This window comes from Adiantum capillus-veneris, chromosome 18, assembly GCF_014529385.1.
Source record: "Adiantum capillus-veneris isolate H3 chromosome 18, ASM1452938v2, whole genome shotgun sequence".
Lineage (NCBI taxonomy): Eukaryota > Viridiplantae > Streptophyta > Polypodiopsida > Polypodiales > Pteridaceae > Adiantum > Adiantum capillus-veneris.
This window is the reverse complement of record NC_140948.1, coordinates 106,988,933-107,011,662: the sequence shown is the minus strand read 5'-3', so window position 1 is coordinate 107,011,662 and position 22,730 is coordinate 106,988,933. Positions and strand designations below refer to the sequence as shown.

General features: G+C 41.9%; 1 protein-coding gene, 1 long non-coding RNA gene and 1 pseudogene across 2 annotated transcripts in view; all 3 read left to right on the top strand.

The window, feature by feature from the left end:
- LOC147436164 (uncharacterized) overlaps positions 1-22,730 on the top strand; it is a 30,776-nt gene that overhangs the window by 6,617 nt on the left and 1,429 nt on the right. The window lies entirely within an intron of this gene.
- LOC147436166 (uncharacterized) lies at positions 450-2,427 on the top strand (annotated as a pseudogene).
- Positions 2,440-5,966, top strand: LOC147436165 (uncharacterized). Its single transcript, XM_086489069.1, has one exon. It carries the CDS (start codon positions 3,805-3,807, stop codon positions 4,606-4,608), a length of 804 nt encoding a protein of 267 aa, XP_086345195.1. The 5' UTR covers positions 2,440-3,804; the 3' UTR covers positions 4,609-5,966.

The window sequence follows — 22,730 nt, the reverse complement described above, 5'->3', positions numbered from 1 at the left end:
GCTGGGTGTCCACTCTCTCGGGGTGTCCTACAAGAGAGCAGACAACCTTTGTTCTGGTCTGGGTAGCATGGACTATTGTAGTCAGGGCTAAAGAGTCGAACGAGATACAGGTACATCGCAAAATTGGGGCCAATTTTTTTCCCGAAATCGTAGGGAGTTGGGAACGCTAGAATATTGAATTTGGATCTGTTACTATGCTCGTCTTATGGTACTATAGCTTAATGCTCACTGGATGCAGCACTGAAGCTGGCATGGTGCTGAGTAAAATGGGCGACAACCGGGGTCACGGAGGGTGGCCAGGGCAGCTTGATTGGTAGCATGGGAGGAATTGAGGTTGGGCAGCCCGTCAAGTCAGGATGAAACGGTGAACCTAGAGCGTTGCATGGATGTCGTGATGCGGGCCAGGAAGGGCCAGTTGATCACGTATAACCAATCGTATGTCGTTGAGGCATGGGACGTGCTTGATGCCGAAGCCATCCGCCGATGGTAGTTATAGTACAAGTACGAGTAGCCTTAACGCGAGGATGGTCGGGGATGCAGGAATGCAAGCTATGAGGTAACTGGCTTGGGGCATGTGTGGTAAAGAGAGTTGTGGGGATGCTTGGAAAGGGTGGTCAGATTCCCTGCATTCGGGTGGAATGAGCAGTGAGTTACCAGAGGTGATGGGTGTGATTCTGATGCGAACAGACATTGATGTGCAAGAAACAGCAGGACAAGATTGGGGGCATGACCTAACAGTAATGCACAGTGATCGGACCTCAGCTGGGGTTATGGAGATTTGACGGAGAATGTTTTCGAAGCGGTCTTATGGGTTGTTTGCGGGACCCAAGCTACGTGGGGCAGATCCATAGAGGTCAGTCGCCATAAGGATACAACTCGGTTGGAAGAAGCAGGCCCTACCGGGGACGAACCTATATGGAACTGAAGAGGACACGAATAACTAGTTCTCGACTATGGTATCCTCGACCAGGGACCCGTTGGCTAGAGACGCGTGAAGCTTGGTTGAGTGCAACTGGAGTCTCCGAGCCTGGTCGGATGGGCCAGACATGATGCTTTTAGAGGGTTGGATGCCCACTCTCTCGAGGTGTCCTGCGAGACAGCACGCGACATTATTACTGGCCCAGATAGCATTGACTACCGTAGTCCAGGTTAGGGTTCGAGATACAGGAACATAACAAAATTTGGGCCGAATTTTTTCAGGAAAATGTAAGGGCGTAGGGGTTTTGGAATATCGAATCTGGAACGATTACTATGCTCGTTTTCTTGTACGGGGTACTAATGCTCATTGCGCGCATCCACCTTCCCTATCAATTGAGTTCGAGGGTAGCAGTCTAGATTTTTTGTTGATGGTAGGCTTTGGGATCAGCTGTGTACTACGTTGAGGGGTCATTTTATATGCTTCTTTGAGGTTCTAGATCAGTCAGAATTTTGCATGTCTGAGGGAGAGCTGGACCAGCAAGATGGATTATTTTTTATATGTTGTTTACTTGAGTCAATCGCCTCTTCTTGTCTCTAGGTGATTGGTTGTCTTTTCGTATGTGGGATACGGTTTTGCCCCCTTTATGACAGACCACGGATCAGCCTTTCGTATGTGGGATATGGTTTTGCCCCCTTTATGGGAGACCGCGCATCAGCCTTACCGATGGTTTTGGAATTATAAGATGCTCCACCATCATTGGTTTTGGATAAGCATAGTGGGTGATTGACACAAGAGCGTGGACTCGCTATCATGGTTCCGGACCAAATGAGTGACCATACACTACGCAAATTCATGGATCAACTGTAGTGGATACGTGCGGATTGGATTTCTTACTGGTTAGGCACATTCTCCGTGTTGTTAGAGCTTAGTAGAGTGAGCTATTCCAGAGCTGTGCGTACATTCATGTTGTGGGATCCCGGCTTGAGTGAGGGGACATGTTCTATGTTGTTCAATTATAATCCCCATCTGGGGTTGGTTTGCATTGCCTCCTTGAGACTTGGATATGCAGGTTCAGGCTACAGTTTAGCCTTCCCACCATCAGCTCCAGCCCTCCTGTTGGGCCCTTTTTGTTAATCGCTTCTAGGCTCCCTTTGTCTTATCAAATCAGCCCTACTTTTCCGCTCTTTTTTGACCAAGTTTTGTGGCTTTCGTCTCGGCATTTTATCCTTAATGCAGCCCCCATTTGATGGCTGGGTCCGGTTGTGTATGGCTGGATGACGGATCAGCTAGTAGTCTTTGCAAGACTCGTAATTGCCTCTTAGTTATGGTGGAAATAGTTATGGGATGCAGACGGTCGGGAAACTGTTTGTTGCACCCTCAGCAGAGGCACTGTGGTGCTGATTGAAATGGGCGCCGATCGAAGTCACGGAAGCTGGCCAGGGCAGCCTGATTGCTTGACTAATGAGTCCCCTAACTGGTTAGTCAATGGAGCCAAAAAGGGACTGCACTAATGCACTAATTGCTGGATTTGCCCAATAGGGGTAGCGCCAGTAGGCACCAGGCTGTTTCCACCGGGATGTGTCATGATCAGTTGATGGACTGATTGCTGGATTTTCCCAAGAGGGCACAACGAGGCAGCAGGTTATGCTGAACCAGAAGGAGACTAGATAGAGGACAACGAGTAGGCTGTCTGATGCAGGAATACGCAAAAACGATCAGAGTGATTGACTTCAGAAGATGCAAAACAGGGCATGGGACCCCCAATTATGTAGAGTGGGCACACTGATGGTCGTAGTTTTATTGATATGGTTGGTGCTCAAAGGGCTTAGTAGTCACGAGAAGGGCACGCATGTGATAAGCAACGTAAGGAATGCGACACAATCAAACGATAAAAACAGGGCTGAGGTAAAACAGGGGCAGAAATATGGGCATCATCACTCGCCAAGCATACCCCTTATCATCACTGACCTTGTATTTCCCTGTTGTGGATCCAAACCAAGAAACTCTCCAAATAAAACATACTGGATGCGGTGCGGGCTGGTGCTCACCGGAGCCCGCGCTCTCGCAAGACGAGCACTAAGCGGTGTTGGCTAAGATAGAGTCACTGGAGTCATGCCAGCAAGGCAGCAGATGAACGGTACACTTATTGCAGCCAGCAAGGCAGTGCGTCGACATGCGATTCTAGAATGTGGGGCTGGCAGCCGAGCGGCTTCCATGGGTTGATCGCTTGGATTAAGTTTATGGTAGGAGAGGACACTAAGTATATGCTTGTGTGTGGTACTGGGCACTATGTGCCATGTTCAGAGGATGAGGTTTATTATGTTTTTCATGATGTAGAGGCACTCGATGAGGACATCGAGCTTTTTTGGGGGAGGGGTGAGTGTTATGGGTCCCCTTTTTGGAGAACACTTCGGGACCCTTCACCACTCCTCGGCTTCTCGAAGCTAGCACATTGTCATGTTCCGAGGCCTCGAGGGCTTCGACCCTAAACCCTAAACTAAGTCTGGGTCTATAGTGGCCGGCGTCACTAGTCAATCCAGCTCAATAAGTATTCCGTGAGTGAGGGGTAACTCACCTCGACTCAGGGAGCCAACACAGCTCTATAAAAAGAAATAGAATAGGATTCTGAGCACCACGGCTCACCCTTGCTCGCATACAAAGATGTGGGCTCAAGTCCCACTTGAGAGACCAGCCGAGAAACCTCAAAAAGGATGAAGGAAGAGAAATTAGTGAGGAAGAGTTGTCGAGGAGGCTGGATGCGATGTTTCTCGGCTATGCCGAGGCCTATTGTGAGGAAAAACTGTTGCATGAAACCGAATGTGGTGCTGTTCATGCCCTGAGGGATGGGGAATAGACCTACGAGCCAGATGTAAAGCTTGGGGACTATGAGGAGCCTCAGGAGGAACTTACGGAATCCTACCTCTCGATCAAGGAAGGAATGCCAGTATGCGACAGCTTGCAACAGCTGGCCTATGCATGATGGTGCTGTTGTTAGCAAACCAAAACTAGGAAAATCGATGGCCAACGAGCCAGACTCACACAATGAGTATTGTGCGAATGAAGGAAGTGGCGAGGAGTGCAAAAAGGTTACTGTTGACTCGTACCTCCTGCATGACTGGGAAAAGCAAACTAGTGCGGAACAAGAATGTGCCGCGCCCAAAACGGGATCCATGGAAATGCTTATGCCTATGGAGGTGCTGGATGATGGGACTAAAAAAGAGGTGAGGCTCGGAGAAGTCCAAGATTTGTTGAATGAAGCGGAACACCCGCTAGGCCTGGCCGATGGGCATCAAGACCAGGCTAGGTTGTTGGAGGTGCCTTGTGGGGTGCCGTTTTCAGGTTATGCTGCAGTACCGGCCTCTTTGGAGGAGACTATTCCCGAGAGCGTAAGGGAACCAGAACGGGTATGGACAGAGGAGGCCAGCGGCCAAGGGTTGTGGCTAAAACCACCTGAACCTGTTCGAAATCAGGTTGAAAGAAGGCAGGCTGTGGTATTGAAGGCTGAGCCCGGGATATTACGCAGGCAAAACCAGGGAAGGCATGACAAAGTTCTTTTTTATGGAAACGTAGCGGGTGCGAACTCTTTTGACGAAGAGTTGCATGGTGACCGGGTCATGGCAGTGGTTATAGTGATTCAAAAGGAAAGGCAGTTTGAGTTCTCTTATGGCTTATTCATTGAGCTGAAATAGGTTAAGGTGGACCCTCCACGAGTGGTCGCCATTAGGACACGGTTGAGTAAGAGGATGCAAGTCATGTTATGGATGCACAGTTATGGGGCTGAGGATGGCACAGTTGGCCAGTTCTCAGTCATGGTACTCTCGACAAGGTACCCATTGGTGGGAGATGCTCAAAGCCTAGATATGGGCAGCTTAAGCTTCCGGGACTGTCTTGACTGGCCAAATATGGTGCACTCGAAGGACTGGATGTCCTTTTACTCGAGGTTTCCTGCGATGTGGTGGATGACCTCCTCAATGGTGGAGATGGCATGGACAGTTGGAAGCCGGGCTAGAGAGCCGGGTGAGATGCAGGGATATGACAAAGAGTGGGCTTGGTAATCATGCAGGGCTTGGTAATCACAAGTAAGGCACGCAGCAGGGTAAGGAATGCGACACAGACAAACGATAAAAACAGGGTTGATTCATATGCAAATACAGGTCTCGAGGCAGCCTACAGTGGGGTTGCATCCTTGTCATCATCACAGGTTGCGAGTGCAGACAGTGAGCAGTCCTTTCAGCTGAGCCAGAGAGGTCTATGTCGAAGACGATGAAGTCAACGACGAGGTACTAAGGGTCTTTGTCGACGACGCCTGCTCATTGTCGTTTGCCACCCGTTAGTGAGAAAATGGAAGAGTCACCACCTCCTTTGGAGTGCGCAACCGCCTAGTGATGGCTACAATGAATGGATTTCCCAAGGATTGTACGCCCGTAGATGATCAAGCTGATGTCGAAGATACCATGTACTATAGCAGTCACTGGTGAGAGACCATACGAACCACGATGAGATGGTGTCCTAGCAGGAGGTAACTTCATCCTCTGTTAAAAACACAAGCCAAGAGGCTTCTGTCCACCCAAAAACGCAACTGCGAGGTGATGAAAACGGTGTTGTCCAGCGATTTTCAGCGTGCCTAGCAGGAGGTAACTTCATCCTCTGTTAAAATCCACACCCCTTCAAGGTGCAAGAATAGGTGATTGCATTTGAAGAAAGTTGTTGCCTTCATATTTGGTTAAAACATCGTAGTGCTTCCTTGCAATAGCCATGTTGAGAATATCCTACAATGAACGCATCCAAGAGACGAGATTTTAAATAAAACTTTAGTAGATACTAACTTTAATAATCAACAAAATGACCAACTAGATTTTCACATAATTACTATAGCTTAATAATAATATAATAAAGCTCTAAAAACTAACATAAGACTAATGAAGCTAATTACAATGATTTATACCTAATTTAGATCATAAATAAAGCTATATTAATTATAATAATAGTTAATTAATGCTAATCACTAATAAAAATCAAAGAATTAAGATATCTTAGATTAACTAGATAGAATAGGATTAGTTTATGATAATAAAAGACTTAATTCTTCTTTATTTATAATATATATAGAGAAAATTTAATCTGGCTTAATTGCTCATCACATGATTAATCCTAATTACTTGGATTAAGATTTTTTGCTCTCTTAAGCGGTTTGTGAAGCTTCTCTCAAGTCTTGAGAGGCATTCTCAAGTGAATATGTAATATGAGAATTCAGGGCCTTTTTATAGGCTTCTGGGGGCCAGGGGTAGTGTGAAAGAGATCTTATTTGGTCCAAATCAGCCCCTACAGAAGAGGGGGCATCCCCAAGCTACTCATTGGATTCTAGAAGGGTTCTGGAACCTTCTGACCACCCCCTATTTAGCTTGAGGTCCAAGTCTGCTACTTTGGATGGGATTTCTGTCATTTTTGATAGAATAGTTAATGATTAGCTTCCAGGCCATGTGATTTCTTATCCTTCATGCCATGTGATATAATTAGTTCTTATTGTATCCAATCGTTTATTTGATTAAATTAACTGTGAAATCTTTTGGAGATTCTATGGCGGTCAAAATTGGCCTGAATTGAATTTCGACAGTACTAGCTATAGTATTGGCGTGTTTTAAGATTTTAAAAATACCATTTTCGACTAGTTTGAGGCTAGGGGTGTGCTAGTTTTTATATTAAGTGCTATCAATTAAAAATCAAGCTCATTTTCTAATTCGCAAAAAGGTGGAAACCTTATAGTCATGCTCTCTCCATTGCCTCTTTGAAGTTGTATCTCCTTGTTGGAATGTGTGTTTGGTGAACTGTCTATGACATTGGATTCTTAGGTGAAAGCTCTATGCAACAAGGTAAGCCATTGTTGCTGTTTCAAAGCATTTGTCACCACCTCGTCCTAACATAGTTCATAACTCAAATTTTAAGCATAGGAATGGAAAAATAATCATAGGACAGGTGTTAGGATTTCATTGCTAAGCTTCCACATGCATTTTAAACCAAAATTAGTTGGGTCAAATCTGCCATACTGTGAATAATCACATTTTTTGCAAGTGGTAGAAAGGTGGAACTGAGACCATAGATGCATGTATCTAGGTCTTCTCTACTTGTCCTAGTGATTTGGTGATGATTGGGTGATGGAAACTCAAGAAACTAGCACTTATACCTCATTGATTAGCGGCTAGCTTTTGATGATTGACGTCTGTCTGAGTTGAGATAGTTGATATGTTTTTTTGGGAGATTGATACTCTCATGTAGCCTCCATGCACTAGTCAAATCTATTTTATCCCATGAATTGACAATTATGTTCGTGGTTCTTGCTATGTCTATAATAAGGCAAGTGTGAAGCTTGGTAGCCCACCCACGTTTGGCACCGTTGCCTAAACTAGGAAAAACAAGAGTACATAGTGAACATTGTCCTTGACTTCCTCGAGATGACCTAGAGTAAAAAATTTCACTTTAAATCGCCAGTTGATGAGTGTAGTCCTTACTTGTGTAGAGGTAACTTGGGAGTAGATGTACTTGTTGAGAGCCTTCTAAGATTAGATTAAGTTCATTGGAGTTGCTTGACGACTAGGTTGAATCAAGTCTAGAGTTAAAGCTCATAAAACTTCAAGAAAACAAGAAAATAGTGCAAGTGGACACTTTCCACTACCCATGAAAAAAAACCATTAGGAGTAGGGTAAGTAGATTCTAAGATGGATTCCTGATTCAATTCATAATCCAAAAGAGTTATCCATGAGATTGTTTTTGTGGATTTGAAAGTTTCAAACTCTACAAGCCTAGCAATAGCTTAGTTGCTCATTAAAACTGAGGTTCGGGTTAGAGATTGTGGTTGAGGAAGCCATATGAACCCTTGAGTAAGCTGGAATGTGCACTTAAAGTCAGTTTTAAAAAGTTTGCGACTAACACGGATTATTTTCTCCCACTTGAAGATTTTGAGAAAATTTCATTCTAACTTGATAGAAGTGCTTGAAAAACATCTATGGTAGGTTGTCAGAGGTAAAAGTATCCAAAATAACTTAAAAGAAAATAATCACAATTATTTTTTATTGGTGGATTTTGATGATTTTTGCTAAGTTTGACTCTTGCACTAGAGATTACATACCTATATGAGTAATTTATGTGAGTTTGATCGCATTTTCACTTTAAAAATGTACCAGATCTGACTTGGTCACAAGCACATTGGTAAGTATATGTAATATCTACCAAAAGTGGTCCAAACACAATGGAAATTTCACTAAATACTTGAAATAATGTATGTTGGGGGTGTGAGCCCTTATAGTTCAACTAGTATGGGGCAGTTAGCTAATGGTTGAGCGTGAAGTTGTTGTGTAAGGTTAGATTTAATGTGAAATGTATACATTTTTGCAATAGATTACATATATAATGTATTTTTTTGAATAGAGAGAGAGAGAGAGAGAGAGAGAGAGAGAGTTGGAAAGAGATAACAACCCTTTAAATTAAATAAGGTATCTTTTCTTTAAGTAATAGTATTTATTAAAAGAAGGATTTCCGGAAAAAACATTGTATCCATTTGGAGTAATCGATCTAAATTTCTTAATATAAAGTGTTTCTAAGTGATTTGCTTTGTCCTTTATTGTTGTTGAATCTATAATTTCGATCGTGAACTTTTTGTTGAATGGCTTGTATCTGCTAATGTCAGTTATCATCAATTTAGTATGTTGTTTTTTATGTTGTAAAATCTTTCTTTTTAGATTATTCGTTTGTCCAATATTTTTTTTATTTATTTATTATACATTGTAATTTATAAATAAAAATCTTACTTTTATTTTTTGGAGTTGTTGATTTTCCGGGAGACTTTGCTTCTGTTAAAAAAAAACAATTAAACTCTTTTAAAATGATTTTGTATGAACTTTTATGAGTTATAATATAAATATATTTAAATATTTTAGAATATAGATTGTTATTTTAAAATAAACAATGGATTCACATTTGGGTGGAGAGAGAGAGAGAGAGAGAGAGAGAGAGATGTGAGAATGCATTATTTGACTATGTTGATAATTGATTTAAAATATTATTGAACTTGTTGGTATTTGAGTAAAATGAGAATTTTTGGAGTAATAATTGTACCTTGACTGGTGGATGTAATATCTACAGGTATTGAAGTTGATTGCAAAGATGATTCTCTTTTATTAGCTATATCCATATCTATAAACAATGTTATATATAAAAAAAAATTAGTTTGAATAATATAATCATTTATAAATAGAGAAGAAATTATGATTTTATACCATTGCTTTGATTCGTAGTAATGAAAAATTTGCAAGTAGTGTCATATTGCTTTCGTGCAAATTCCATATCTAGTGATACTGTAATGCTCTCCAAAGTGATTGGATCTTGTTTGTTTTTTACGTTGTATAGTTGCTCATACTCTTTTAGAATGATTGAAGCTAGTCTATTATCAAGAGTTTTCAAAGAGTCTTGTAGCCAAAATGCAATAAGTTGATGGCATATGCTGAAATTCCATTCGTGTGTTTATCTAGTAAAGCTTGAGCTTCGTATCGCTCAAGCATTATATCTTCATTTGGTAAATCTTCTTTGAATATTTTAAGAATTCGTATTGTTAGACCTGCAAAGAAATTGTATTTGAATTAATTATATTTGAAATTATGAATAATAGAAGTAAATTTTTTAAAACATAAGCTGAATTATTTATCATCTGCAGGGAGTTCTTTAGTAGTATGTATTTTTTTCCATGTTTGAAACATATTGTCGGTTGCGTCCATACATTGTTTTAGCTCATCATAAGATGGCCAGCCATAAATGTAATTTATTGGATCACGTCTCGAGATATTTGCATATTTAAGTTGTTTGATTTTTAAGAAGAAGTTTTCTCTGTGTCGCCTTTTTTATTTTCGTTGCTCTTCTTGTTCTTTTTCTTGTAGGTCTATTGTGGCTTTTGCTTTAGCTTTGATAGAATTGAAGACCTAATATATTTTAACACAATTTATACATTTAAGGTTATAAATATTGAAGTATGTGATTAGAGATATAAGCTTACCTCTATATTGTTTAGCTTTCAATCTGAAAAATATAAAAATGAATTTATTAATAGTTTTTTTTATATCAATATAGTAATAAATTATAGCACCTTAAGTTTGATATAAAATAATTTAGCATACGTTACTTTTGTTTTAATCTTTGGAGTATACTTTTGTAAGTTAATAATATTTATATATATAATGGTTTATTACTTGTATTTAGAAATCGTTGATTGTAATTGAATTCAATATTTTTATGTTCTTTCGGTTAGTCGATCGAGACAACATGACATATAATAGTCCAAGAGAAAAACATTTTCGAACTATTAATAATGACTTACCAAAGATAGTACATCATTGGGATTTATGTCCAGTCATTGCATATGCTAGTGTTAGTGGAAAAGATGTTTTATGATACCATGTTCCATTGTATGTCTTTTTTTGATATTTAGATCTTCTAATAGTTACATTTTGTTGTGTATGATTTACACGTATTATAAGTTTTGTTATAATAGATGTTATATTGTTATATTTAATATCTACGATTGTCCCAAAAGTTCCATTAGCTATACCTATTGCGAGATCTATGTTTTGTGTAAACATTACTAATGCCCTTATTGCTGCTTTGGATAGGGTATGAAATTCTGTATCATTTATCCAATGTTGTAGTTCTGGTATATGATGTGCTGTAGTAGCAATATCTATATTGAATATATTGGAAGGGTTGAATATTTTTAATAATATGAGGTCATTATAGTATATGACATCTTTATTATGTGTACATAATATAGTTGTCTTTATTTATATATTGTTCTAAATCTTTCTCCTGTATAAATGTATCTTTTAAGTATTTATCTAATTGTGATTTAGATGGTTTACTTTGTCTGATTATATTTAAGAATTCAATGAAGTATAGATCTGAACAATGACGTATTGAGGTATATAATGTGTGGTGTATAGCTAATTTTCAAAATGTAGAATTTGTTATTACACATTTTTGGCATATCAAGTTTTTATTTTTACAATTACATATTGCAGGCAATTGCGTTATATCTCCAAATAGAAGTAGTTTTTTAGTGTTAAATATTTCTAGCATAGATAAATTATAAGCTTCTGAAATTTGGAGTATAATTGTATGTAATATTTATGATGTCATCATTGAGAATTCATCAATTATAATTACATGAGAAGATCTTATTTTAATTGAACGGATATCATATGGTTCTAAATTAGAATGAAATAATTGATTTTTATTAGGTAAACAAAAAAAATAATGTGAAGTACGTGCTAATCGACTAAGTCTTGTAGCTGCTACTCTTGTGGTTGCTGTTGTTGGGGTATAAAGCCCAATGTGGTCGCCCAGGTAAGTGGGCGGGCCGCCAGGTATGTACACATATTCTTTTGTAAAAACCTAATAAGAACTCATTATGCTCTACACATTACAGTAGAGTGAGTTCACCATATCGTCGTGCTCTTCTTCTCGCACTCTCTCGCGTCGCACTTCCGCTCGTACTCCTTCAACTGGTATCAGAGCTCAGATCGAGGCTCGGGGCAGCACTGCAGGAGGCTAGAGTCACCAACTCAGATTGGAATGAAATTCGACAGGCGAAGACACGGCCCCAAATCCTGTGGGAGAGACCGAAGGGCTTGGTGTGCTCAGAATTTCATTTTGAGGTCATCTCGGCCAACGTTCGGCTTCGACAAAGGTCTGCGCAGGCCATTTTCGACTACGTGGTCTCAGCGGGTGCAGATCCGACTCTGCAAATTTGGGGTTTTCGGCCTACGACTGTAGGTATTGAGGATATCGACACTCCCAGAGTGTTGATTTGTGGCTGTCTACACATCGAAGGACGGCTCACAGTTCTTGGAGACGTGTCACATACGATACGGGCGCATCTACACAGAGACTGTAGGCGACATCCACTAGTTCATCAGGTAGCTTGTGTTTGTTGCTTGATATTCCAGATTTCATCATGACATTGCAGGTACTTCCACATGGGATGTATTGTCAGAGATGATGTATGTCTGTTGAGGGTTTGTTGGCTGTGAGTCACACAGCAAACAACCGTCGCAGCGGTTACAACATACAGTGGGAAATTTGTGGATGTATGACTTTGTGGGAAGTCTATGTACTGTCAGATTTACTGCAGCCTTTGTTGAGGGTCGAGTGAGGTTTTATTGAGCTGGGGGATTCTCGAATGTTGAGATCCTTTCGGTGATACAGGTCTTGGAGCGATCCCTCGAGCACCCTTAGATAGGCAGCTAGGATGTATTGACTGTGAGTTAGACAGTTGGGATTGCATCTTTGCTTTACTGCCGTTGAGGCATTGTCACAGTCTATGCTTACAGGATAGTGACAGGACAATGAGAGACAGTACAGGTGCAGGACAGGTTTACCCCTAGCTTACAGTGTCAGAGAGACAGTGTTTTTTGAGCTGTTTTTGGTCTGTTTTTTAGTACACCAGAGCCATTTTACAAAGGAGACTGTCAAAATTTTTGCAGAATCTGAAGCTTTCTTGGTTCATTTGAGAGGTTGATATTGGTTCAGAGGTAAGTTTACAGGGGAAACTCTGCCGAATTTTGCGTTTATGCGAATATTTGATAGGATCTTAAAGCATCACATTGATTATGCTTTCACAATGAAGCCCCTTCAACGGTCAAAAGACTCCTTGTAGGGGGTGGAGACGCTCCTGAATGAGATTGGATGTCACCGATCAAGGGTGAACATTGTAGCAGAGACTTGTAGGGAGAAGACATATGAGGTGGCACAGAAGGTTTCCATGAATGAAGCCAAAGCACGTCGATTTTTCAAGAAGATGTCAAAGTCTCCAATGTAGGTATCCAAGGCAAGTGTCGATCTAGCAAGTGAGAAGCGGTGGGAGTTGTGGAAAGATTTGTGTTCATACACGACGGACAAAGATCCCAATGTGGAGGTTTCAAAAGGTTGTGCAATTGATGAATCTTTCAAGCACCACTGTTGAGCAGCGAGAGGAGTTCAAAAAGGTGCTTTATGAATTCACAAAGGTCGCTAAGGACGGATGGTCTGAAAGCAAGATTACACACTACATGGTTTGTTTTAACGGACTTAATACATATACAATGTCTGAAAATGTAACTTTTCTATTCGCTTATCTCCTTTTTGGTTGTTTTAGCACATTCTCTATGCGCATGGTGCATACTTCATAAACCGCTATGGTTCGCTTGATATATGGAGTACACAAGGCATGGAGAAGTCCCACTATCGAGCAAAAGGAGTCTACTTCAAGAATACTCGGCATGGTGGTGGTAGTTCACACTCCAACTACCTCCAAGAGATGTTTAATTGGTTTTTTAGGCACACCTTTGGGAGAACTCGTACTATTGAGAAAGCAAGAGAATCGATGTTAGCAAAGCAGTTACGCAACGCTTCCCATACTGCAGCATCCGAGAAGTGGAAACGCTCGCGAGCGTCCCTCGGCCACGAAGCTTCGCGTGCAACTAAATATCGAAAAAGCAGCGTTTGGGCGTCGCGTCAGCCGTCAGCATGATCCAGGTTTAGTTGTTCAATTCAATTGCTTTATTTGAGTTTCACTCAATTGGCCGCATAGTGTGAAAGGGCCCAAATCTCAAAAAAACCTATTTAAAGGTTGAAGGGGCTCATTTTGTCATCTTCCCTACTAGGTGCAACCATGGCACGAACAAAACAAACGGCTAGGATTGCATATCTAGAGGGGCCGGATGGCCGACGACTCAAAGGTACAGCAACAGAAGCTGGAACTTCACAAGCTCAAGGTGAAGTCCACACAGAAGAAGCTGGAGCTTCAAATCAGCATGGCCAGTCCTCTACAACAGCAAAAGAGAGACGGAAGCATCGTCTTGTTGTCTATTCATCGGACTCCAACGATTTTGATGGCAACAGGGAGGATGAGAGCAACCAGGGCAAAGAAACAAACAGCCAAAAGCAGCCGTCAGAAGGCTCCGAAGAGACACAAACGGATGAAGATGCCCCATGGGTTGGCGTCCAAATACAAACTTATCAGGCTCACATGTCTATTGGGGGTAAGACACTTCCTAAAGGGAGTGGACCTACACCATCACATCCGGTCGATAGTGAAGAGCACGAATCAGATGGAGAGTGGGTGGAATCCGATTATGAGGTGTTGGAAGTGCCTTTGCAGAAAAAAAAGAGAAAGAGCATTGTCTACAAGAAGAGGAAGCAAGCTACCCCGACTCGTGCCAAAAATGCACCTCCACGTCGACCTCAGAAGGTACGAAAGGGCAGCCGTGCTTTTGCGGAGATTCGACACTATCAAAAGAGCACCGAGCTCTTGATTCGGAGGGCCCCTTTTGCAAGGCTATGCAGGGAGGTTTTGCAATTGTACAACACTCAGTTTCAGATGGGCGCCGTGGCTATAGAGGCAGTCCAAGAGGCAGCAAAGCAATATTTAACTGGCATATCCGAGGATTCTAACCTCTGTGCCATCCATGCAAAGCGTGTAACCATTATGCCCAAGGATATGCAGCTTGCTTGCCGTTTGAGCCATGAGGAGTAGCTTGTAATTAGGCATCAACCTTTTTGTATTTACGGAACTCCAAGATTGGGAAGAATTTGAATACAAGCGTCTTTTGATTCTATATCCCACTCTGTGCATTGTATTGGGAAGAATTTGAATATAAGCGTCTTTTATTGTATACCCCAGTGCGCATTGTATTGTTTTAATTCTGTACCATGCAATGTAGCACTGGTTCAAGTTTTGTCTACCTTCTACTGTATGTATGTAGCCATTAGCTTGTTATTGTGAAAAATTGCCTACGTTTAGCACCTTGGCTAAGTGGGGCATGCACTTCCTAATGTATCCATGCTATGTGACTCACTATTGCATGGCAAAAACATCTACAAAGTGTTCAAAATGTCTTGGAATGCCCCCAAGTTGGCTGCCACAAGGGCGCGCATTTGGGGCTTCCAAAGGCCTATGGATGGACATAATGCGCGCCCTTGTGGCAGCCTCTCCTAGTGCTTTGTTGACACTCTCCAGTGGTTTCCAGACAATTTTGACAAGCAATAAGTATGTTTTGTTTGCTTCAATGCTTCAATTAGCATAGATGCTGCTGGAATTCATCTCCCCTTAGTCCATGTCAGTCCTAAACTCCAGAAAGGGCTTAGATATTGCCACAAAGTTTACTCTTGTGGTTTGTTAATACAACTTTAGGTATCTGGGGCAAGATGGGCTTAAGGTTACTTGGGTATCCATGTCTTCCTGTTTTGCAGTTGGGTATTATTGTCTTCTCACTCTGTTTTGTAACTGGATATGCTCCTATTCTCCAAGAAGGGTTTAGATATTGCCACAGTTTTGTGGTTTGTTAATACATCTTTAGGTATCTGGGGCAAGATGGGCTTCAGGTTACCTGGGTATCCATGTGTTTCTCTTTTGCAACTGGGTATTAATGCCTTGTCACTCTGTTTTGTACATCTGCCACAAGGACGCGCATTTACACACTTCATCTGCTGATGGAAAGCCCTAATGCGCGCCCTTGTGGCAGCATTGTTTAGGGACTTCCAAGCCCTTTACTAGGCACATACATAACTTTGGAAGCTTAGATATAACAAAGTATACATTTTTTAAATTTTAATGCTTGCCAAACCCTTTAGTAGTCATAGCAAAAATTATGGTGCTTCTCATACACAATGAAAGCCCAACATATAAGAAATTCAAAACCTTGCAAGAAAGAGAGTCATAGACAGCAAAAAGTAGTTTCATTAAAGAAATCAATGCTTTACATGATATCCGGCTTTTGCTTTAGGATCTTTCTAATTACAATTTTCTGGCGCTTGGCCTTTTGGGGTGGCTCCCTGTTAAGTAAAGTGGTTGTGATTTCTTGGGTGTCATTAACCCCTATAGCTTGGTTCATGCCGACATGGGCAATAAGGCGCACGCGAAAGTTTACACCGAAAGTGGATATTGCAAAATCTTTCTTTACAAGCACTACAAGGTTGGCCGTTTGGGCAAGTGTTGTTAAACACAACGCCTTGGAGAGTGAACGGAGAGCAAAAATGTTGTAGCGACCATTGGGAGAGTATTCGGCATGGACAAACACCACGACACCAGTGGGAAGTGTGCCGAGGTAGTGAGCAAGTGCCGCTTGAGGTCCGAACGGCATCCTCCTCCCCCCTGACCGTTGCGCCCAGGCGTCAACCTCCAGAACATCCTGCAAAACATAGGTTTTCTGAGATATGGCACAGAATTATGATATAACATTAACAAAATCATTTGTAACAATCAAATGTAAGTGAGCATCTATACCTCTTGTCTACGATCCTCCTCATCGGCATCCGGGTGCAAGTAAAGATCCACTCTTGACTTCCCCTTTGGATCAAGCAAAACAGGTGTTGCAGCAGGTGGTGGTGAATCCACTCTTGCACGTTTAGCCAAACACATGGCTTGCACGGCCACAAACTCCTCCTCAGAGACCTTGGCTTGCTAGAGACCTTGGCCTGCTCGGCTGCTGCCACCTCGGCTTGTGCGATCGCCACTGTGTCCGCCAAAGTATTCCCCATGGGCAGTAGGAGATCATCGTCATGGGAGGTGGTGGTATCAAGCTCAAACTTTCCATGGGCATCGAGGATGGCGAAACACTCATCCATGTGAAGCTCAAAGGATTTCTCCAGCTCGTGCATAAACACAAACTCCTCCCCACCCACCACAATGGAGGAGAAGCGGGTAATCTCTACCTCAGGGATGGCATCCCGAGTGGTGGTTCCTTCTGGCGGTCCCGAGGATGAACCGACTAATGGAGAGGCCTCCAAAAGGCCTTGAATCCCTACATGGTAGGTCAAGGCAAGCGTCCTCTCCTCTGCGGATGAGTCAATGGCCGCGGGCTTGGGGTCCTTCACATCAGCCAATACCCCGCCGATCTGCAAGTGAGGTAGCACTACGTCAGGGCCTGCTCGGCACTCGTGAAGGAGGAAGATCATTATGGCCTGAACAGAGAAAAAATTGTTTCCGATACTTCCCTTACGCATTGCTCGCACATCATCAGCTTCAAGCCGCACATATTGTCCGGCGGGTTGTGCTATGGTGGCAAAGCGTGCAAGCCGCTGATGAAATGGCCTGTCCCCTTGGTAGATGTGGTGGAGAAGGCCTTCAGGACCCATTGCCTTGGTCGGTTTGGTAACTCAACAATGAATCTCCCCATGCACGTGGAAATGTATGAAGTTATGTGCTCAAGAGATTGAGAGTGGAGGGTCAAGGTGGTTTCCAAATCGGGTTGGGTTGTGAAAAATGCTTGAAGCTCAGGGCGATTTGCATGCCCAACCTCAGTAAGGAATGCATCTAAAGCACTAGTAGTAGCCATGTCTTCTCTTTGCGTGATTGGGTATGTTAGGTCTCTCTGCAATGCTCGGATGAAAATGGTGAAATGAGGAGGTGGTCCTCCTTATATAGACATATTCTATCTCGAAAAAAATAAAAAATTCCATCCGCCTTCCAATCTATACAACCAAAAATGGGCAATCAAAATACAAGAACCCACAGAAAATAAGAAAAGGTGGCTAAGGAAGCACAAAGCAGACCTTGCGTTGTTCTAGTTTGAAACTTGCATTACCGACATTCTCGAATCCCATTATGACAAAGTGTTCCCGAAGATTGGCAAGAGTCCAATGCGGATTCACTGCAACCACCTCCACCTCGTTATTGGGCATGCGGACACGAATTTCACAGGATTGAATCTCTTCGGCTGTCAGCTTCAAGGGTATCCATTTGCCACGTTTGTGCATCCACCTCTCATAGCTAAACCGTGCATACAAGGTGCACCTTGCTTTCAAATACCGAAGGCAAAGCTGTGTGGGGGACACATTGCACTTATAACGGTCACCATCATGCAAACTATCAACATAGCCCCAATTGACACCTAGAATGGTGTCCATTGCATCTATGTCAACTTCTTTGCAAACAAACATTGTTGGTGTTTCTACAATCGGTAGAGAGCGGAATGCATGCACAAACAAATGAATGGGACAATGCCAACTGAGACCCACCGATCTGGTTGCCTTACCAAACTTTAGGGACCCTTGGAAATCTTGCAGCACCTTGCGCTTGAAAGAAAGCAAAGCCCAATGGTCTGGAGTTGGCCATTCTGCACTCTGCAATGAGGGTGTCTCCACAGCTTCTAACCTACCATAGCTTTGTCTTGACTTCGGCACCACGTACTTGTGGGAGTACATGAATATTCGCTGCTCGGTAAGTTTTTTCGATGAAACATTAGGAAACATAAGCTCCCCAATGTGAGCATGCACAACCTTGAACGTGCCTGAGAGGCACTCAAGCGGCTGCTCCTCAACTAAGCTGGATGGAAAAACATCTTTACAAATGTCCTTAGTTAAACATAATGATCACATAAACGTAAACATGACATATGCATGGGATAGCTAAACCATGAAAACTTACAATGAGGTGCAAATTGAGTAGAAGCTCTCTTGAGGTGGAGTTGGGCTTAGGAAGGGATTTGAAAGAGTTGAGTACTGTGGAGAGAGAATGAGGAGCTGAGGGGAGGGTGAGGTGAGCTGCCTATGGTGGCTTTGACAGTGGAGATAGAGAAAGAGAGGAGTGAGAGGTAGAGAGGTAGAGAGGATAGTGGAGCTATGGGCTATGGAGTGTGGGACTGTAGAGGGTTGATGGAGGTGTGAGAGAAGGGGGAGCTATGGAGAGAGAGGAAGAGAGTGGTGGAAAGCTTTTGGCTATGGCTGCCTTGACTGTAGAGAGAGAATGGGAGGAGGGAGAAGAGGGAGAGTGTGGAAGAGAAAAGTAATGAGAGAGAGAGAGAGAGAGAGAAAAGTGGATTTTGGGTAGAAAAATTGACTTTTTAAAGTCAGTTTATGTTTTGGGGCAGTTTTGGAGGCAAATGGGTCAACTTTGGAACTTTTTAAAAAAATTCAATTTTTTGGGTTTTTAAGCATGCGCGGTTTTTTTTGGGGGGTCCCTCCCTCTTTTATGACACCTCTCTCCTCCTATTTAACCCCCCCCCCTCCTCCGCCTACCTCCCACCTCTCTCTAAGAACCAAGCATTGAAGAGGGAGACAATTAGGCTGCACCCCTACCATTCCTCCCCCTCTAGGTGATATCCCAAGAGCCTTCTCATTGGTTCTCCCTTAAGCCTTCACTAATCAAAAAGACCCAAGGAGAGTCCATATTTTTCCTAATGATCCCAACGAGACTGCTCAGCCGTAGGCAAAACAACTCTTACAGCTCTCTAGCAGCAGCAACCCTGCTACTAGAACATGAACATCCTCAATAGATCTTGTATCCACAGAAGGCGAATGTACATCAAAGTCCTGCACAATATTCCAAACACCCTTTGACACAAGAACATGTTGCATATGTAAGCCTACATTGGATAATTGTCCTTGTCCAGTTTATCCTAAATAGCGAACACCTTGAATATATCTGTGGTATTGTCAGCCATGGTAAATGCATGTACCTGATTGAAAACTGCCCAAAAAGAGGAGAAACAAAGCAAGACTAACATGTGCGATATAGCACAACCCGTAGAAGATTGTAAAGGACCTGTTATGTAAAAAATTGCACTGAAACAATTCTCCACAAAGGACAAAAATTGTGTTAAGTATGGAACCTGATTTACTCTTGTAATTTTTATTTCTAATAAAAGCTCATTTGTAAAGCCCCCATTATGAGGAGAAGCCATTGCACATGTCGCCAAAATATTCCCTTTTTTGTTGGAGAATCTTTGTCAGACAATGGTTGAAAGGTGGCCGCAAAGGGTGGGTCGATCAAATGGTGGTCGATCGGACGAATGGCAGACCGTCGGTCGGACGGTGGCCGATCGGAGGGACGAATGGTGGGTGGTTGGCCGGTAGGTGATAGGAGGTTGGTTGGTAAGCAGTGGCTGTCAGTGGAAGTTGGCTAAAGAAGAGAGGTTTTCCACATGTGAGAGTTGGCCACCCAAGGCTCAAGAGACCTCCTCAAACACCTATATACTCTACTACACACACTAATGTAGTGTAAAGTGTAATTAGCACAATTGAGTGCTTGTATTCTCTTGGAGATTAATAAAGCCAAGGAGTGGTTGCTTTCTCGTGGATGTAGCCCACATTGGGTGAACCACGTATATTTCGTGTATGCTCATTTTTCTACACTCTCCTCTCTCTCTCTCTCTCTCTTGTGTGTGGGATTTCTCTCTTATGGTATATCACGCTAATTGCTACAAAGTAATCTCTTAATTCCCAACAAATTGCATGTATAGTACTGCATGTAGTGGAAACAGAGGCCGAAATGAGCCCGAATGAAATTTTTGAGCAGACCAAGCTCCACAAGCTTGCTCGATAGTAATTGCCCTGCTGATGCTCACCAAAGCTCATCCAAATCGAAAAAAGTGATTAGGTGTGTGCTGGCAACGTTGTCGACTATGCTCGGGAGGATGCAACTCGCTCTAATACCAATTGTTGAAAATAAGGTTGCAGGGAAACACACACAGCTTGGAGAAGACAAAGAATCTCAAAGCACACAATAGAACAGAGAGAGTGTATTACTAAGTGTACAATGGAAAGATAAGATAGCCCTAGAGTAACGGGTGTATATACAATGCACAAAAGAAAATGCCTCGACAGTCCTAAGTGTGTTCACACACATCACTACCACATAAATATGGTAACACTTTATTAGCTCATGGTGTCACAATAACTTTGTCTTTTTTATTTTGTGTACACATTAGTGATTAGTACAGCGTGTAGAATAGATTAAATACCAATTTTGTTGATTTTGGAGGACCTCATCTCAGGGCGTGCATCTAATTGAGTCAAGTATTGACTTCATGATTAGGTATCTTTGGTCTATCTAACTTTAGTTATGACTCGAGAAGGATTAGGTACCATTGTCTATCCAAGCTCTCAAGGTAGCAGGGAGTCAAGACAACTTGCCGAGGACCTTAGTAGATGTTAGAGAGATTTTGAGTTCTTTGTGAGCGTTTGTCCACATGAAATGCATTTGAATTGGACAACTCATTAAAATTATAGTCTTCATTATTTACTTTTGAACGACATTTTCTCTTTTTTTTCACCATATACTAGGAGTAGAAGTAAGTATAATCACTCATTGGATGAGCATAACAAGAAAATTCAATCTTGAAGGTCCATTAAAAAAATTCAATTTCAAACTCTATTTTAAGTTTGTTTGAAGACCCCATGCATGGAAGTGCTTGACATTTTGAAATACGTTTTCTCTTCTTTTTTCACCATATACTAAGAGTAGGAGTAAGTATAATTACTCAATAACAAAAAATTCAATCTTGAAGGTCCATAACAAAAAATTCAATTTCAGACTCTATTTTGAAAGTTCGTTTGAAAACCCCATGCATGGAAGTGCTTGACAACCCTTAGGGACCAAATCTGAGAAGTGTTATAAAATTTTGCATTAATTTTTAGTTACTAAGGTTCTTACCAATTGCAAAAGAATTTTGAACTCATCATATATACACAAGACCACCTTGATGGGCCCTCCAATCCATGCTATCGGCTTGAAGCTATAAAAGTCCCAAAGAACCCATTTTTTCTATTCTACTATGCTATTTATGTAGAATCATTGATCAAAGCATGAAAATAATTCTAGAATGTGAATTATGCATTCCAGAATAGTGGTAGAAGAGTGAGTTAACTATTGATCACCACGAAAGGAAAAAAGGCATCAAGTGTCAGTTATCACCATAGATAGCACCACTATGAACGATATCAGAACCACCATGGAAGCCTAAAAGCTAAAGGTTTCACTAAAATCCCCTTGTGAGCCTAGTTTGAAATTTTTCATTGGGCCCAATAACTCATTACAAAGTGAATAGGACCCTTGACAGTCAAGTGTTATGTAAAAGATTTTGAAAAACCTCTAACACTAGCTACCACTACAGTTGACAAAATAAGGGAAATTTGAGAAGTGAAGTATACCAAGGGCAATTTCGAGCCTTCCTTAGTTCAACCAAATTTTAGGTAGTCAAAAACTGGAGAGCTAATTTTTTTGAGAGACCTAGAAAAGGTGAACCAAACTTGTTCAATCTACTTTGGTTGAGCAATAAGTCAGTTTGATGGAGAGTGATCTTGGCAAAACAAGCTTTGGAGCAAAAAAAAATCACTTCTATTGTTGCCCCTCCAACCACTTGTGCCATCCCTCTTGGCCACCACCTACTCCATCTCTGCCTCGTCCCCCTCCCTCTCCCTCTCCTTCTCCCTCCTCCTGTCCTCAAGTCCCCCCCCCCCCCCCAAATCACTCAAAGGTGAGGTCATTTTCTTTGGTGACATGAATGCATGTATAACAACTTTGCAACATGGCATACATCAATTTGACATGCCATGTGTTTCCACGAGACTTGAGGAGATAAACATGTATAATCTGACCTATAGTGAAGAGAAAGAGCCATATCAATATGGAAAGTCACTTCTACATATGTGCAACATCATTGGAATCTTCATTCTATGGAATGGAAACTATGGCTTTACAGATAGAAAACACAATGGACATGGTGTGATTGACCCTATGGTATTTTTGGTATCCATCTTGGGTTTCCTACTCAGCTTTAGACTTGGCCAAATAAATCCAAAATTGGATCATAGAACTTAATGTAATAATCTCAAATGTAGGGAAAGACCCTAGCATGTAACCTACAACCATCATGTGGGACACTCACCTTTGAGCATAGACTTTAAATGGGCACCTATATATATGGTGATATTGTTGAGCAAATGTTATGGAAGACAAATCATCCAAAGGATTAACACTAGAATGCAAGTGGGAAGTTTTCAAGAAGGTCATTCA

Excerpts from the sequence above, each read along its gene's own strand:
- LOC147436165 (XM_086489069.1), top strand. The coding sequence starts at position 3,805 with ATGAGGAGCCTCAGGAGGAACTTACGGAATCCTACCTCTCGATCAAGG.